Source organism: Leptinotarsa decemlineata, unplaced genomic scaffold (genome assembly GCF_025532065.1).
Source record: "Leptinotarsa decemlineata unplaced genomic scaffold, Ldec_3_MD MMD2_P_RNA_scaffold_2, whole genome shotgun sequence".
In the NCBI taxonomy this organism is placed as follows: domain Eukaryota; kingdom Metazoa; phylum Arthropoda; class Insecta; order Coleoptera; family Chrysomelidae; genus Leptinotarsa; species Leptinotarsa decemlineata.
Window position 1 is genome coordinate 23043903 of NW_027412529.1, and position 19414 is coordinate 23063316.

A 19414-nucleotide genomic window follows, 5' to 3' on the forward strand; every position below is an offset into this window, starting at 1 on the left:
TATATATATATATATATATATATATATATATATATATATCCTTCATAGACTAACAGTAACTGAAAAAAGTGCCCACTATATGTCAATCAAGCTTTTCAACCATCTTCCTAACAGATTAAAACTAACTAGGAAAATTGGAGTTTTCAAAAGAGAACTAAAAAAACTTCTCATAGACTTAGAGCACTATGATTTGAACCCATATCTCACTGGAACATTCATTTAAAAATATTTATAACAAAAAATCTGTACCTTCTTGTTTTACGCCATTTCATTCTATGTTACCGACCTTTTGCAATAAAAGTTTGTAATCTACTCTGAAATAAAGCTGTTATTATTATTATTAAAGTATCAGGTGAGGTTCTGTAGTCAAGCCTGAATAACATTTTCACGACTTTGTTTTGAAGTATTTTTACTTTTTTGAATAATGTCTGTCCACATTTACCCCATATAGGAATAGAAATATGCCCTGTATATTTGATGGAGTGAAGATGGGCGTAAGTAGGTTCTACAACGATATAGGGCACTAACCATTGGAATTACTTTTTTTCTACATGGGTGATATGGTTATTCCAGCATAGGTTTTCATCAACTATTAGTCCCAGATATTTGGTATTATGGACTCTCGTTATTTCTTTGCCTCCTATCTCCACTGTGATGTCCTGTTGTTTCATGTTTTTCTGAGAGAAGATTATTAAAGTAGTCTTCTTTACATTGATCTGAAGTTTATTTTTTGCAAGCTATCTGTGATACCTTTCAAGGTCGGTATTTACTAGTGTTTCGAGTTGTTTCAAGTCTTTACCCTTATATACAAGTACAGTATCATCTGCGAATTTAAAATATCTACCTATAATGTTAGCATTTTTCAATGACAGAACATTTAATGTATAGAGTAGGGGTCCAAGGACTGAGCCTTGGGGCACACCTGCTTTGGTAGTTTGTTTGGCTTGAAATGCCATCAACCATTGTGAATTGTTTGCGATCTAGAAGGTATGTTTTCATTAACGAGAGAGCATTTCCTCTTATTCTCATTTCTTCAATTTTTTCAAGTAATATAGAGAAATCAGCAACATCAAATGCTTTTCGTAGATCAACAAATACAGCAATAGTGTAGTATTTATCATCCAGTGAAGAAGTAATGTGGTTAATAAAGTATATAATTGCACTCATGGTGCTACTATTTTCTTGGAATCCATATTGGTAATTGTCAAAGGCAACACATTTTTTCATGTAATTGATAATACGTTTCTTTAAAATAACTTCTGTTACTTTTGACAGAGTCTGAACTACTGAAATAGGTCTATAGTTATCAATAATGTTATTTGGTCCTGACTTGTGTATAAGTGTTACCTTACTGACTTTGAGAATATACCTTGTTTGAAAGATTCTTTCATTACCAGCTGCTGCATTTTCATTCAACTTATATAATTCTTCCTGAACTTCTCGGGACTTTGTATTGTATAGGTACATTGAACAATCACTTATGATTTCCTCAAACTCAGTAGATAACACTGTTCGTAGGTTTACACTATTCATTATTGATTTACCAATATCAACGAAATATTTGTTCATTTTTTCAGCTATATTTTTGGGATTATCAAGAATGTGTCCCTCAATTTCCAGATTAGTTATTTGATTACTTTGGTTATTGCCTTTAATAAGATTATTGATGAGTTTCCATTGCTTTTTCTGGTTATTGTCTGTATTGCTCCATTCCTTTTCAAAGTATTCCTATTTCAGTTTTTTGCGTTTTTTCTCTACAATATTTTTCTGTATTCGGAAGTCCCTGACTGTAGAATAGAATAGAATAGAAGTTTATTCATCACTAAAGTTCACATGCACAACATAAAAAAAGTGTAAATACATGAAACTTATTGGACTAGTCACAAAGAGAACTTGAAAGTAATTAAAATTTACAAGATTATACATATACATTTTTGATAAGTAAAATATTAAAATATACAATGAACATCAACAATTTAAAAATTCTTGAAGAGAGTAGAACACCTAATTTTTTAAAAATTCATTCAACCAACATTTTAGTTTATTCCTACTCATTAAACTTAACTCAGGACGAATAGCCATGAGTTTGTTATAACATTTAATACCTTGATATACATGGGAGTCTTGACCAACTCCTAATCGTGAGTATGGCTGGTATAATCTTTCACTGTTTCTTGTACAGTAATTATGTATATCTTTTTTTTTTCTCAAATAATTTTCATCTTTTTTAACGTATAATATGATCTGCAGCACATAAAGTGAGGGGACTGTGAGAATTAATAATAATAATAATTCCTAGTTGATTGAACCATTTTCTACATGATGTATTGGAGTGCACTCCTGCCATACATCTGATAATTCTTTTTTGCATAACAAAAACTCTATTCATATGTACAGAGTTACCCCAAAACATTATTCCATAACTTATTGTCGATTGCACTATTCCAAAATAAGCCAGTTTAAGGGTTTCCAGAGATATTGTACCTTTCAATTGCCTGATGATGAAGCAACTTGTGCTTAATTTATTTGTTAGATCATTAATATGAGGATCCCATGTCATTTTTTGATCTACTTTGATACCTAGAAATTTGATGTAATTCACCTGTTATATTGTTTGATGATTAACTCTTATTAGAGGACTGAAATCATAATTTATATTTTTTGTTGTAAACACCATAAAAAATGTCTTGGACAAATTCACTAGCAATCCGTTGAACACACACCACTCATGAAAATCATTAGCACAAATATTTGCCTTGATTACAGTATCCTGTAATTTATTCTCAGAAATCAGAATATTAGTATCATCAGCATACATAATGTTTTTTTTGGCTCAGAGCATGAATAAACCATATCATTTATAAAAATTGTGAAGAGAACTGGCCCCAATATAGACCCCTGAGGGACACCAATGTTCACAATATTTTCTTTAGATTTTTTACCGTTTATCACCACTAATTGTTGTCTGTCATGGAGATATGAAGCAATCCAAATCACTTGTAACTCCTCGTATGCCAATTCGGTGTAATTTTTCCAAGAGTAGTTGGTGATCAACTGTATCAAACGCTCTACTTAGGTCAAAATAAAGAGCAATGGGATTTTGTTTATTATTAAGGCAGCTATAGACGGTAGTATTGAGATCAGATATGGCGGTATTTGTTGATTTGTTGATATATGACTATATCCTGATTAAAAGGATGTTTTATTTTATTTTATTTATTTTTTCTGAATATAATTTATCACGTTTTTTTATTAATTCAAGAAATTCCCTTGTAATCCAATCCATACCTTCTTTATATTTTATTTCATATTGAGTTGTTGATTCTTTTTTACAAACCTATTTGGCTGTTGATAGTTTTTCAAAGCTATTTATATCGTGGCTGTTTATCAGCTGTTGGAATTTTTGTTTGAAGTTATTTTGATTTAGTACAGAACGTTTGTGTTATACCTTTCTATTAGTTTGTGGAGATTTAGCGTTAGTTTTAAGTTGTATATATAGGATTTTATGATTAGTTGTATGGTTAGAGATTGTTATGTGACAGTCTATGTTTTTGTTTGTTAGCACGTTTGATGTTGATCCTGTTGCATAATTCTCTCCAATCACATTACAAATCTTAAACCCATTAAGTGCTATTGTATTTACATAGGTATCAAACTCCGTGGAGGTACTTTTGAGCATAATCATAAGTGAGAGATACTTAATCAGGTATTTATTTGATTATAATTACCTAGAGCATCTACTCAACTTTTACACCTAAGGTACATCCTTAAATTATGATTATCTAGAATCTAGAGGATATTACATCAATTATACAATATCGGTTTCTAAAAAAACAAGTTCAATTCAATTGGTCATTTAGTAAAATATTGGAATTTTTAAGTTTATTTATTTCCATTGTTTCCAGATAATTTAGCATTTCACCTTTATTTTTTATGTGTGAAATTTCGAAATCGCCAGATATCATTTTCTTCTAAAAGATGATTTGAATATGTTGAATACGTTTTCTCATTTACATCGCTCATATAATGTTCCTGGATGAGATTCCTAAATGTTTTGCCAGTTTGACTATTATACACCTTAGGACAAGTTCTACAATTTAATTTATATACTCCTGATTTGTCGAATTTAGATGTTTTGTCCTTAATATTTTCAACTAACCTTCCCAACATTTTACCTGTTCTATATGTAATTTCAATATCTTGTTTATTCGGAAAAACAGATTTTAAAACAGATTTTTAAAACAGATTCAAAAATGAAGCTACTTTCAATGTTGTTTGTCCAAAATATGTTGAAGTTTTATAATTTTGATTATCTGACTATCAGTAGGAAAAACCTCCCGAATTGCTTTTGCGTAAACTTTTTTGAAAAGTATTTTGTCTGTTGATTCAGCTTTAAATCCGTTGTTTACTGCAATTTGCTTAATGATATTGAGTTATTTATTAAAATTATCTATTGAAAGAGGAACATTGATTAATCTATGAATAATGCTATATTATAAGATGCTATTTTGTATTGGTACGGATGGGTAGAATCGTAATAAATAGTAATATCCGTATGGGCTGGTTTGTGATAAATTGAAAAATCATGTTTGTTGTTTGTTGTCAAGTCCAAAAAATTGATTGAGTTTGAATTGTCTTCTTCTACTTCAATAGTGAATTTAATGACTCTTAGTACCTGTGAAATATACCAAAACGTCATCCACATATCTATGCCAATACAAGAAATACTTAAACAAAGAATGCGTAAGAATTGACTTCTCTAGGTTATCCATGAAAATTTTTGCAGTCAAGGGACTCATTGGATTTCCCATAATTAAACCTTTTGAAGACAACAACGTTTATTTCTCTTCAAAAGGTTTAATTATGGGAAATCTGTTGAATCCTTTACCGAACCAATAAGAAAAAACCATGTAATTATTTTATCTCGATACTATTTTTATGGATATCATTATTGATTCTAGGAAATTCTGAATGGACTCGTTGATAAGGGACCTGAATTTTCAGAATTGGAGTATATGAATGCCTTTCAGCTACTAAACAGAAGTAAATCCGGAAATGAATCAGATTCGGTATCAGTTCATTTAGAAAGATTATCAGATATTCTTGGTGAGGTAGGTGTTACAGTATAAGTTAATCAATAACATGACAATATTATTCAATCAGTTTATTAAAAATTATAATTTATAACTAAATATAACTTGTTAATTTTTAGAATGTCTTTTATTTTAATATCTACCTATGTGATTATAAAGAGTAATTGCTTATTTTCATCAGATTCTATCTATAACTCATCTTTTTGATTGAACAACTTTTCATTTTCTTGAAATGGTAATTTGTTCCAAAATTTTTGGTTACCCAATTCCGTTTGTTCCTCTGCATATATTTTATAAGGACTGGTCACATGTAATTGCCTCCAAGGGTCAGATGTTTTCTTAGATAGAGGGATCCATTCAGAAGATATATTTGGTTTGCTGAAAATTCAAATGAAGCACAGGTTTATTGAATTGAAAATTGAATTGCCAATGTTCTGAAGATCATTTTACCTTCTCCCAGGTCAAAATATTTATGTGAATGTTTTACTCATTGATTCAATTATTCAAAAAATTATTGAAAAAACACGAAAAAATTCTATCCTAAACCATAGTTTTGTGAATAAAAAATTATATACAGTGCTATTCAAAGTCGAGTCTGTGCACGAGGATCTCGAATGATATTGAAAGGTCGACTCCAGTCTTCATAGTTCATGAAATATACAGGAAAACCTAAAATTTCGGAATTATAGTTTTTGCTGTATATGCTTCATTTACAAAAATATTGGAAATATGCCTACACTTTGCCGTATCAACTTTCATTGGACCATGAGAATATGATCACAGAATTTTTATGCCGGGAGTTCTCAGATTTGGGGCACCATCAACTTTGAAATTTTCATCATGGACCTGTATTTTATGCATCAATTTGTTTATCGTTATTCGATATTCTTGATAGTTTCTATTTCAGCTCACACGATGTTCAATTCGGAGTAATTCAGTCATCAGTCAATGAGCTGGTACCTAATAACCTTAAACCATAAATTAATTTTGCCATTCTAATTCAAAGCTATCCTAATTCAAAGCTCAACGTTCCCAAGATAAGTTGCATGTTTCAGACACCAATAATAAAAGTTCAATTTTTAGTTTCAAGGAAACTGGAGGAATAAACTTGTGTATCTTTTTGCTGATATTCGTTAGTCTGATATATTTTCCGGAAAAATTTCTCAGAAATTTTTTATGTTTCAAATTAGGAAAGATATAGGACGAAATCAGCATCGGCTAATTTTTTAAACACTGACTCATATTTTTCCTAATATTTCAATTTTTGAAGCCAAAGCTCAACAATGGTTGAAAAAAGAGCCCTAAAACAAAGCATTCACGATCCAACACTAGTGCTGTCTGTTTTCAACCTGCCAAAAGTCTCATCTGTGGTGCCGTGCTGAACCACAAATGTGTTTTTTGGTCTTAACTGTTTTTAATGGAGAATCCTGTCGAATATAAAAAAAAGTCTCTTCGACGGGGTACTGTGACCATCTTAGCCCATGGTTTACCTTGCCTTAAGTATTTGAAGCAATGCATCTTCCCGCAATATAGTAAAATCACTGCCAAGGAAGCCACTTCTCTGCTTCACTCCCCTCTTTAGGTTATGTGTTCCTAGCGCTGCCCACCTAAAGGGATGAATTACTGGCAGAAAAAGGCCTTTTATTCCGCGTTCATGCCTATCTTCATTCATATGTTGAATACTCTCTACCCTGTTACGTGCTTTTATTCGGTTCAGAAACTTGCGTTAATCACTGATCACTTCCATCTCCTCATCCATACTTCATATGCCAGTCACCCTTTCTATCGATACTGATTGTGCCTCATTTACAGCACTCCGTCCGGGGATCCTGTGATTCCCCAGTGTCTATTCACCCTCTCGCCCTGTTCATATGCCCTACCTATCTCCATTCTCCCATCCTTTATACTCGATCTGGTGACCACATACTTTAGCTTTTCGATCCTCCTCTTCGTCCTCCAGCCTTATACCACGAATTCACTCTCGCCTTCAATCATTATCACTATATTCGTCACCCAGTCTTTATACCTGTTCTGCGCCTCAACATAAAGGCCGGCCATTCTTAAGATCACACTAAGTGTGGCCGTCAGCATGATTCTGTATGCTCCACAAGAAGTAAGCAGAAAAAGTCTTTGCGCCGCATTGATTTGTATGAGTATCCCTACTCCCCCACACTTGCAGTACTGCAGATTTGGCCGCTCGCTCATGCATTCACTCCAATAAGTCAAACATTCTGATCGGTCCATCTCCTTAGTTTTCTTGTGAGTTCGTTACCAGTGAATAACAATCCATTGTTCATCACAAGTTCTAGGTACTTAACATTCATTTTTGTCACAGTTATCCTCTCATCAATTATTATGACCGGTGGCCGCTCATCCCTTCTGACTGTTATGTACACCCATTCGGTATTCATGTCGTTATATCCTAGCCATATCACTCTTTTCAATGCTTTGCACTCACCACAACATTGTCGACAGAGTTCCCTTTGATGATGAGCAGCTGGTAGTCCGTTTAGGTCTGGACTCCATGTGACCTAATACCTTGCCTGACTCATATTCTCGATTAGATCAAACCGTGCCTCCATTACTATCAAATATAATATCAGCCCTATGGGACCCATGAATCATCGTCGGAGACTGGTCCGCATTTTATGTCTCTCATTCACTTCATGCTTTTCTCCATTCCTGGTGCCAAGCGATGATAATGGCGTTAGTCAGGTCAAACGCCACGACCCAGCTGTGTCTTCTCTCTCTCTCTCTCTCTCTCTACCACTCTTATTTTTTTATTCCGTTCACCATTTTCTCTACTGCCATTATAGTGTCCATTACCGCCCTAAAATCATATTGGTTGTATGAGAATTCCAACTTCCTTTCATGCCAGACTTGTACTCTGACATGGAGAACGCTGTCTATGCTGGTCAGTTGACTTCCAACCTTCCTTGGTGTCCAAAACAACCTTGTGCTTCCACACCGCATACAGGCATTGAATAGTTTCAGTACACTCTCTTCCCTTCGTTCAATAGCCCTCAGAACAACTTGTTGAATTCACCTCCTCTTCAGTCGCTTTTTCGTCAATAAGCCAGTCCACTATCACTCGCAGTTCCCCGGTGGTGAAAGGCGACTGTTACTCACTCCACTCCTCTTGTTCTCCTATTCTGACCCAATGGCTAGCAGGACTGTCACTAGGAGATCATTCTCGGGAAAGTTCTTTCTCACCAGCTTAACTCTGCAATAATCTTTCGTGGGGACTCTTGTTTATCTTTGAGATTTCTGTAGGTCCCATAGTTGGTGACTTCTCAAGGTGAGTTGCCCATACTTGACTATACTCAGACTGTGAAATTAATTGAGTCTAATAAGGAATTTTCCCAGCATCAGTGATAATGAAACAGTAATGGCAGGTCAAAACAGCACTGACTGCTGTTTGATCTCAAATGCTTTCAACCATTGAATTTCTCCAAAATAAAAGATACCAGCAATATCAGATACACAGATTAATTTCTTCAGTATCTTCAAAACTGAGAATTTATCATCTGAACTTTCATTATTGGTTTCTGGAATATGTAATAAACTCATGAAAATTGTATGCCATGGGAAAACCTAAATGGAAATATAAGAGGTTTGTGATATCAACACATTTCAGGTAATTGGTGAAGTTTTTAAGAATAATTGCTTTCTTTTGATCAATTTTATCTGAACGACTATCTCTGCAAGAATAAAGATACAGCAAAAAATTAAAATTCGAAATTTTTCGGTTTTTCTGGTATATAACCAGGAACAAAAAACTAGCGTCGATTTTTCGATAGCATTCATTAATATCCGAAAATTGGATTTCATATATCTTCTCAGTTCTTCAGCTCTTGATCCTGTTAACAAATGTAGGAGACCAAGTGATACAGTCAGGAAGCGATTTAGTTGCCTCCTCAGGAGCCTAATAACTCACGAATCTACTTTGAATCAAATTCTCTGGCAGCATTAGGAAGAAAAATTTTTTCTGCACAGGTCTGGAATTGCTTATAGTCAAATAATGACGATTCGCCCAAATTGGAGGCGACAAAGCTCTTCGTGGTTGAATCTAATGTATCGTCAAGCATAGCTGACTTACAAATACCTTCTTATGGGAAGGATGCACCTTGATCAGCCGAATAATCGACTTGAATCTCTTCAGCGTGCCATCAAAGCTACAATCTGTTTTTCCGTTTAACCAGCTGTCGCACCCCTACGAACGACAACCCTCAGAAGTCGAAACTTGTGCGAGCTAAGGATTAACGAGGTCTTACCTTTTAACGTGTGATTCCTAACACAATGGAGCATATTCCAGAAGATGGGCCACAGGTAGGATTCCAAACCTAAACATTTCGGCCTGAATAACTACAAGTAACCTGAGAGACTCAAGTGAGCCTCTCCCGGCTGCCATGGAAGCGCCCTTTTCTGAAATGCGTCACATGTTTGAATGAATTGTTTCCAATGATTATTGGAAACAATTCTAAATGTCGGTGAGACATTGAATTTACTATATACCAACTTATCTCAGAGACCAATCTGAGTTGTTCACTAAACCTCAGTAGGTAATGATTATATAGTTATTGGAATATTTAGGAAGATTAAGTCTATAAGTTTACTCACCCAGTTTTCATGAAAGACGTAAACATATCAACCATAATATTGCTCATCATTCGATCATCTTCATTTGATAATGTGTCCAAATTGGTTTTGAGGATATAGCTAGTATCATCCCCATGGGATGTTCCTAAAATCACAGATTTCAATTTGATACTGCTTTTTATTCATAAAAAGCAAAGAACCACATTACTGTCCAATGGTAAATTGCAGAAAATATCGAGACATATAGTTACACTATATTGTGAGATTTTCATTGTTGCACAAAAGTGCAACATGTTTTTCGCTATACAGTAACTTCCTCAAGCAAGTATGAAAACGGTTCGGGAAGTCCAGTGAAAATCTATCAATGAAGTGTTACTCAAATAAATTATGAATTTTCACCGAATATCGGCCAGTTCCATCACATGTTAAAAAAGTGTTTAAATTGCCATAAATAAATATTATGAAGTAAAATTCAGTAATCCTGCTCCAATAAACGAAATTCTGTATAATAAGACGAATAATGGAAATTATGAAATTGAATATATAACCATAGATGAAAATAAGATTGAAGATCTACAAGATATTTGTGAATGTTTCAACAATTATTTTGTTACTTTTGGTACAAATGTATCCTGTAGTATTCCTACCCAAAATGGTCCTGCAGTTCAAAATTATCATCCGTGTATCTTAAGCCTACCGAACCTACCGATTCAAGAAAAGCTCCAGGATTCGGCAGAATTATCACTAAAATTGTTAAAAAAGTTAGCGCCACAGATAAGTGAACTGATAATTTTTTTTCAACAGTTTTGGTTACTGTTACTAATAAAGCTAAAATTAATAAAGTAACACCATTATTATGGACCGAATCATTGAAAAATCAGCACATTTCAGATTGTTTGAATATTTTGGATGAATTTCAAAAAAAATAGTGATATGGAGTCTGCAATATTAGATACCATAACCCAATTCCAGCTAGATTTAGATTCAAACAGTAAATATGGATTTCTTTCATTAGCATTTTGATTTTTTCTTAAAATAATGTAAAATATAGGTATCCGATGTTTGGTTTATAATAATTATTATTATAATATTCATGCAGTCATTCACTGTGGTTCTGCTGTTGAATTTGGTCATTACGCCTTGGTTGAAGACGAAACGGACTGGTTTAAGTTTGACGATAGTCGTGTCACGAAGTGTTCTGGCGATGTATTGAATTTATTGGAGCCTCTGAAGATACCCTACAATTTGTTTTATGAGAGAGAGGACATTGGCAGATCAAGATCTTCAGATAATGTGGTGCTGCAGGTTTTTCCAGGTTTTCCTGCAGCTGAAAAAGCAAATGCGCCACTGGAATCAATGAAGTCGCCCCGGAGCGCCAATTAATTTTTATTGTTGTTTTATAATTTCGTGATTTGTATTTCAGAATTGTAATTTTTATATATTTTTAATAGTTTATAATTGGTTTCAAAATTATTCGTTGAAAACAAAGCAATATATCTATATGGGCAACATATTCAGTTCAAAAAAAATTATGTGTGGTACTGCAAGGATCAAAACTAGCACCTGTTTTGTTTCTTGTATACCTATTTCAATTCATTCAAATGTTGGCTGATGACACCACTTCAATTTACACTGGAAAAAGTGTACAAGAAATCAAAATTATTATTTTAAAAACCTTGATCGAATATCATTATGGCTTCAATGACATTAAAGCAAAAATAGATATCATAATAGGATATTTTTTCAAAATGAGAAATTTTATAACTTTAGTTAAAATATCTTAAATTGATTTATTTTCCATTGCTTAATCCAAACATTTAATATCAGTATGGAGAATGGCAACATATTTATTCAACGAAAGTCATTTTTTGTGGAGGAAAAAATCAGTTTTTTTATAGACCTTTTTTGGGTAATTGTTACCTTCCACAATCTGAAAAAATATAAAAATTATAATGGAGAACTTTATACAAGTGTAGAAGGGCAAACTTTCTAGTTTACCCCGATAAGTTACTGCGTAAAAATCAAAGTATTTTTCACAAAGAAAAATCTTCTATTTATCAGTAACTTGTCGTATTTAACAATTTTGCCTATCAAAAAAATTATTAAGAAATAATACGTTTCGGAAGCCAAAATCTGCCTCCGTCTTCAGAAATGGATAAAAAATTCGAATATATTCGCAGTTATTCCTTTTTTGATAGCTTATTTCTTTATTTCTTAAACAGATGTCAAAGAAGTTTTGAAATATGAAATTATGTCAGTGTTGTTGATTGACAACTGAAACATTCGATGTAATACAAGGTACTCTCCGATATCAGTTTGTTGCCATTTCGCCACTATCCAAAGTTTTCTTCAAGATGGGTAGCCAAGTACGGTCTATTTCTTAGGAGCTATTCGAGATACAATTCTCTCCAGACATGAGAATATACGCTGATTCTTTTAGCTTACGTCTCTTAGAATGAGGCTCAATGGTAATCTTTCTTGTCCTATTCCATTCCATCCGATGTTCACCGTCTGATTTTAAAATGTGTTCTGATAATTTTTTTCAGATTGTGGAAGGTAACAATTACCCAAAAAAGGTCGATAAAGGCAACATATTTCTTCTTAAAAGAAAGTAAAAATATCAAAAATAAAATTATAAAGTGTATATTAGAGTTAAACTTCAAGGAGCCTACAATCAACGAGTATGAATCATAAAACTATTAGATTTTCAAATTATGTAGCTCCATTAATTCCTCAAAAAAAACAAACAATCAAATCTGACTTTCAGAATTAATAGTGACTAACAAAACCTTTCTACAAGATATTCAGGCAATCTAAAAGTAATGAAATTGAAATCAAATATTGGATAAAATTGGATAAGTGTCAAGTTTTACAAAAAGCTATCAAATGCTTTAAAAAATTAAAAAAAATATAAGAATACAAAAAGATAATATTAATTGCTTCTTTTGATAAAATTAAATTTGGAATTTTAATTCCATTGCCGTCGCAGAGGGTTACTTGATTGATATTTATGGTAAAAATCACTGTATGCCACTGTTTTTGCTAAGTTTAATACTGCATGTTTGAAATATCTAAATATCGAATCTGAGTCAGTGGCGTTGAATGGGAGTGTTAAATATAACAAGTAATCACAACCAGAAATTATTGACATCGTGTGCGAGTGCATGCGTGCGTGCGGGTATGCGCGTGAATGCGCGCGCGCGTGTGTGCGTATTGGATTCAAATTGTTATAGACTACATTCCCTTAGAAAAATTGTGTCTAAAAACTCATTCTTCAAGGATCTCGCTCTTTTGATGAAGGATACCTTAAATACAGTAGTTCAAGATCTCTCAAACATATCTTTAAAGTGATGAGCAGCTACAGTTTACCGCATTCTTCCGACATCATTTGACTTGAGTATGCACGTTGATACGGATACTCGCATCTCTCGATTTTCTGCATCTTGCATCGACTGTCTGTAGCAATATTGACAAGCAAAATGTTTCAAGTACAGTTATTCCATTCGGATTATCTGATCATGAAGCAGTGATATGTTCTATTCTGTTAAAATCAACAACAAAACAAACCATACACAAGTATGGTAGATTGTTCAGTCGTTCAAACTATGATAGGTTCTATCAAAACTGCCTTGAAATAGACTGGGTAAGCATACTCTCTGAATGTGACCCCTTTTTATCATTCCACAGTGCATTGTCTGATGCGTTCAATAAGTCGTTTCCAGAACAAATAATTAAAAATAAATGTAAAAAGCCATGGGTGACAAAAGGACTGAAAACATCCTCTAGAAACCTGCGCTCACTGCATTATATCAGAAAATTCACGAATGAAACATTTTTCTGGAACTATTTCAATAATTACGAAAAAGTATATCAATCCACTATCAGTCTAGCTAAGAGAATATATTACGGCAACAGAATGGGGGAATCGAAGAATAAAATTAAAGAAACTTGGTCAATTATAAGTGATATAAGAGGTAAAACAAAAAAGAAAAACTCTGAACTCTCACTTAATCCTAATATAATAAATGAGTTCTACTGTTCTATTGCTGAACAGTTGAGTAACACAATTCATGCTCCATATGATCCATTGATCAACTTAGAAAATATAAAAATTCATGATAGTCTTATTTTATATGACACTGACCTTAATGAATTGTTCAAAACACTTCATGACATTAAAAATAAAAACACGGCCGGATATGATGATATTTCCGTTAAGATTCTCTTGAATTTACCACTCAATGCTCTAGAAACTTTGGTCGCCCTTATTAATACCTCATTCAGAACTGGCTCATTCCCTTCTTCCCTGAAGACTTCCGTTGTCATTCCACTACATAAAGGTGGTGATTTAGATAATCCCTCCAATCTGCGTCCTATTTCCTTAACACCGACTTTAGCAAAAATTATTGAGAAATTAGTCAAAGTACGTTTAGATGAATTCTTAAAACTGCACTGTATTATAAGCAAAAACCAGTTTGGGTTTCAAGAGGAAAAAGATACAAATGATGCTATCTTCTCTTTTTTATATGAAATTTACTCTGAATTGAATGCTGGTGAAGTAGCCGCCGTAATTTTTTGCGATATTTCAAAGGCGTTTGATTGCGTTAATCATAATATTTTATTAAAAAACTTCATAAATATGGATGTAGAGGTGTGACGAACACTTGGTTCGAATCGTACCTTTCAGGTCGGAGTCAAATGGTGAGGACAGCGGAGGGCCATTGAATCTATTGTACCACAGGGTTCTGTGTTAGGCCCTATTCTGTTTCTGTTATATATGAATGACATATCTATGATTAACATATCTCGTAGTTTCACTCTATTCGCGGATGATACTACAATATTGTGGAAAGAAAAAAACTCAATGGAGCTAATTAAAATAATATCATCCGACTTGAAGAAGGTGAAGAGCTGGTGCGATGCAAATTTACTCTCTCTAGATGCATCCAAAACGAATATAATATCATTCAAATGTTCGCTTGATGACATTTCAATAGACGCTGACGTATTACAAAATAAATAAAACACAAAGTTTCTCAGTGTATTCATTGATAATAGGCTGAAATTTGATGAGCACCTTAAACAACTGAAGAGTAAGATCTCCTCAGGATGTTATGCAGTTAGAGTGGTTTCAAATGAGTTGGGTTTCTATGTCGCAAAGACCGTTTACCATGCACTTGTTGAATCTCGACTACGTTATGGAATACCTTTTTGGGGAGCATGCAACTCATCCCTCCTCTCTTCTGTATTAATATTACAGAAGAGGGCACTAAGATGTCTCTGTAAAGTTAAACCCAGAGAACCGTGCAGGAATTTGTTCACTGCCAATAAAATGTTAATAGTCATCGCACTTTTTATCTTAGAGACAGTTTGCCTTATTTATAAACATAAATCGAAGTTCAACTTTGCTTCTACTCCTTATGCTATTCGCAATAGCAATTATACCTTTAGACTTCCCATCCCAACTTCGAATTTAATCAAGGATTCCATATACTACAATGGTGGTAAATTGTTCAATCATTTACCATTAGAAATGAGATCTGCAAATTTAAGCAACGTTCATTTCAAAAAGGCGGTGAGGAACCTCTTTGTGGATAGACCCTATTATAGTTTGGAAGAGTATTTTAGCGAATCCTTTTAATAATATATTACTAATATTTTTACTACTATTGTACCATCACTTTATACATGGTGGTATTTCATCTATACATTTTTAGAACTTTTTTTATATTTACATTTATACATTTTTGGAACTTTTTTATATTTACATTTATACTTTTTTTGTACTTTTTTATATCAACATTGTATTTCTTGGACTTTGTCAATAAGATGCAAATCTTCGGACAATAAAGTATATTTTGATTTGATTTGATAAACTGCAGTCTGGGGAATTATGCAGGTTTTGTCACAAAAATCCCCCTACATTCCGTTGGTACCTACACAATAGTAAAGCAATAAAAGTTGCTAAGATGATCACTGACAAGCTAATTCACATTTGTTTTCTTCCATTATATATTCACTATGTGTTTCTTCATAGCGTTACAATGATCCAACAACTGAGTGGATAAGTGCTGTTCAATCGTCTTTGTTCCTCTGATATTTCTTTTTTGGTTTATCAATTCATATCAAGTGTAATTTTCTAGTATTGTTATTTACATTTTAACCCTCATTTACCTAAATTTACATCGTTATGTGTTCTAAATTCTGATTTACTATGGGACCCACGGTAATCAAAATAGTAACTATAAACCGATGATTTCACTGCAGCGGAATGTAAGCGACCGGATTTTTCTATATCAGCAATAAATAGTCGATCACTCAGCATCTGGAACAAAAAATAATGTATTGGTATACGTATTAAGTGATTGGGAATGAATGAGCTTTTTTTAAAATGGCAAGATTTTGTGCTATCAGTACAAAACACATTTCAATATTTGTTGTTATATACCGTGTGACACAGACTTATGGTACACCCACTTTTTCTCCATTATTTCTCTAGCGATATTTCTGAAACTTGAAACATTGAATATGCTCACTAAACGGCACTTTTTGACATATTTGTCGAACAAATTCAACTTCCGGCTTTTACGGAAACGACAACAACTTTTGATTTTCGAACGGGATATCCTATATATTATCACAAGAACGGTTAGGGAAGATCATGAGGAATCCAACAATACCAGGTTTGATGGTGTTATCTCTAATGACTATGGAGATATCACCATTTATTTTATCCATAAATTCAATGAGTGGGAGAGAGAGTAGGATGGACCCTCAAGAAAAAGTTTCTCTGTCCTACTCATTGAGCCTATGTATAAAATAAATAGCGATATCTCCGTAGTCATTAGAGATAACACCATCAAACCTGGTATTGTTGGATTCCTTATGATCTTCCCTAATCGTTCTTGTGGTAATATATAGGATTTGAAAATCAAAAGTTGTTGTCATTTCCGTAAAAACTGGAAGTTGAATTTCTTTGACAAATATGTCAAAAAGTGCCATCTAGTGAGCATATTCAATGTTCCAAGTTTCAGAAATATCACCAGAGAAATAAAGGAGAAAAAGTGGGTGTAGGTACCATAAGTCTGTGTCATACGGTATATCTTAGTGAAGTTTCAAAAAGAACAGGTCAACGAACCATAATAAAATTATAGTAAATGGTGTCGATTGAAATATTGAAACGAATGTCAATTAGTATTAAAATTATATCAACCATGAAGAGAAACCAATGTAAAGTGTGATCCTTTTATTATTTTTAATGAAACCTTTATGGTTTGACTTTGAGCTATAGATCTGATGAGCTCTGGGGGTCCCCAAATGAAATGTAATCTTCTTTATTAACCCGTACATGCCCAGAATAATTTTTTGTTGAAAACCTTTCAATATTTCTGTGTATATTCATTTGGGCATTAAATAACATGAAAAAATTGGTGAAAAAAAATATAGACTTATGATTTTCAAATTTTGATGTGGGTCATTAACGACCCCTTGGACTAATAAATGTAATGAAATATGAAAAATTCAGTAATTTCTCTTATTTATTTTGTGAAACTAACAGAGGGGTTATTATTTATGATATTCCGAAAACATTTATCATGCAAGGGAATATTGCATCGATCACAAGATTTATTTGTTTTGCTTTGACATAACGCACATCTCCTTATTTTTTGTGCGCATTTTATGAGATGCTTACCGGATGAGCGAAGGCTTTGTGGTATCAATGATGATCTTGACGGTCCTGGAAATCGTGGGGGTTGACCATACTTTTTCAGTAAGGATAAAACAACCTGTCTTCTGAAGGTCGAATTATCATGCTTGCATCTCAATTTTATTGAAATCACCCAAGCATTGTTCATAGAAACGTCAAACATCCAATAGAGAATAGGTATATACCTACCACTTTTTACCTCGGAATTTATTATATTGAGATATCAGTTATGATTGAAGTACATCAGTTTGAGCTTTTTGTTGTACAGAATATCTTTTTGCTGTTTGAAGTGGTGTAACACCAAATTCATTGGACATGAGAGTAACTACACTATTGCCGTTCCACTGTACGGAAATTATATTAGTCTTCCTGTCCGAAACAAAATTATAAGCTCCTCTTTCTCTTTCTCTTACTGTACCTATACCATCAAATCCAATTCTTCCTAATTTGGATATCAAAGTGGCATTTGTGAAAAAGTTATCAAAGAATAAAGAAAATGATAAGTTTTCATAATAATTTTTCAATATATCGGAAAACTGCAAAACCACGGATTCACCTAATCCTATTTCTGAAACTTTAGTGTCTTTTCTTATTCCCTGGTATATATCAAAATTGATACAATAGTCACAAGGAGATGCTAAAACCCAAAATAAATAGGCTTTCCCTTTATCCATTTCTTCCAAAATGAGGGATCATTGACTCGTCAATCGAAACGGCTATTTGGATGGGGTAATATTGTAAACATATTCAATTCAGTTTATTCATGAGAGGTTGGAGCTTTGCTACTTCATCGCCTTGGACCAGATTATTGTTATCCTCATGGAAGTCGCTGCAAGAATATTATGTGCATCTTCACGTGTTTCACAGAACATTCTCCTCCGAGGATCTGGCATACAACCATTCAGGAATAATATTGCAAGAAATGCATACATTTCGTCAGTGCCAAGTTCTAACTAGTGATTTTTCTGAGAAGCATATAAAACACTATGTTTTACGATTTGCTCCATAACGTTTGTATTCAGAAATAACTTAAAATATTCTACAGGCTCACTGTTTTCGGACAGATAAATTGGAGGCAGACATGATATGTTATCAGATATATTTGTAGTTCCTTTCTCAAGATCTGTATTGGGGGTCCAAAGCCTATTCTGATTGAATTTTTTCTTTTTCTTTGTGTTATTGCTGCCAAATCAACACCCTTTACCTCTTGTTCATCAAATTCTATGTCTTCTGTTTCGTGGACATTGGTTATATTTGTTTCTGCTTCCGCGTCTAACTGATGACTATTTAATTTGTCAGGATCATTACAATCCTCATCACCGGAATCAGCATCTGTATCAAATCCGTTATCTTCAGGAGATGTAATGATAATATCGCTGGGCAGCTCGGCATCATCATCTAGCTTCTCTATTTCTTCCAACAGTTCAGCTGTAGTGAGCGGTTTTTTCTGAATTAACATATAAAACATACTAAAATTTGCCCAAGGGGTCGATAACGACCCATGTAAATAATATTTCAATTTTCAGGTTATCAACGTAAATCTTCATTCATTTCACTTGATTTCAGTGAATTGGGTATCTAAGTTCCTAATCATCACTTAAAATGAATGACTAAAAAGATTACTGCTTACTCACCAATATAATTTGTGACTCATGTTTTCAAAATTGCAATGAACCCATTTCACCTATATATCACTTCTTACTGGCTCACTGCAGAACAAAATTGAACAATTCAAACGAAAGTTGGAATGATGACTGAACAAAAACTTAAATATTTCCTCTCAACTTGTAGCGACAAGTGCGACATAAATTAACGAACCTCTGGGCATAAATCGGTTAAGTAAATATGCAAATCGAAATCTGTAGTACATGCCCCCATGCCACACACGGGGGGCGTGTGTGGCATAGGGGTTTGCTGGCCAAACTTCAATGCTATGGCTGGGATCATTCTCGTGTATGGCTCTCTCCAGCTTCCTGAAAGAACGTTTCTTGCAAGCGTTCGTCGATGGATATCT

General features: G+C 33.6%; 2 protein-coding genes across 3 annotated transcripts in view; one reads left to right on the top strand and one right to left on the bottom strand.

The window, feature by feature from the left end:
• The window catches only part of Sec8 (exocyst complex component secretory 8), a 54210-nt gene extending 48996 nt beyond the window's left edge, over window positions 1-5214 (top strand). The window contains exon 16 of the mRNA XM_074185851.1: window positions 4962-5214. Within this exon, the coding sequence (XP_074041952.1) occupies window positions 4962-5129 (168 nt within the window). The 3' untranslated portion in view covers window positions 5130-5214. The remainder of the gene's footprint in view (window positions 1-4961) is intronic.
• The window catches only part of LOC111505753 (venom carboxylesterase-6), a 106120-nt gene continuing 91855 nt past the window's right edge, over window positions 5150-19414 (bottom strand). For both annotated transcript variants that reach the window (XM_023160617.2, XM_074185863.1), the window contains 3 exons: window positions 15867-16017; window positions 9714-9837; window positions 5150-5471 (listed from right to left, as the gene is read on the bottom strand). In XM_023160617.2, the coding sequence (XP_023016385.2) occupies window positions 5282-5471; window positions 9714-9837; window positions 15867-16017 (465 nt within the window). In that variant the 3' untranslated portion in view covers window positions 5150-5281. The remainder of the gene's footprint in view (window positions 5472-9713; window positions 9838-15866; window positions 16018-19414) is intronic.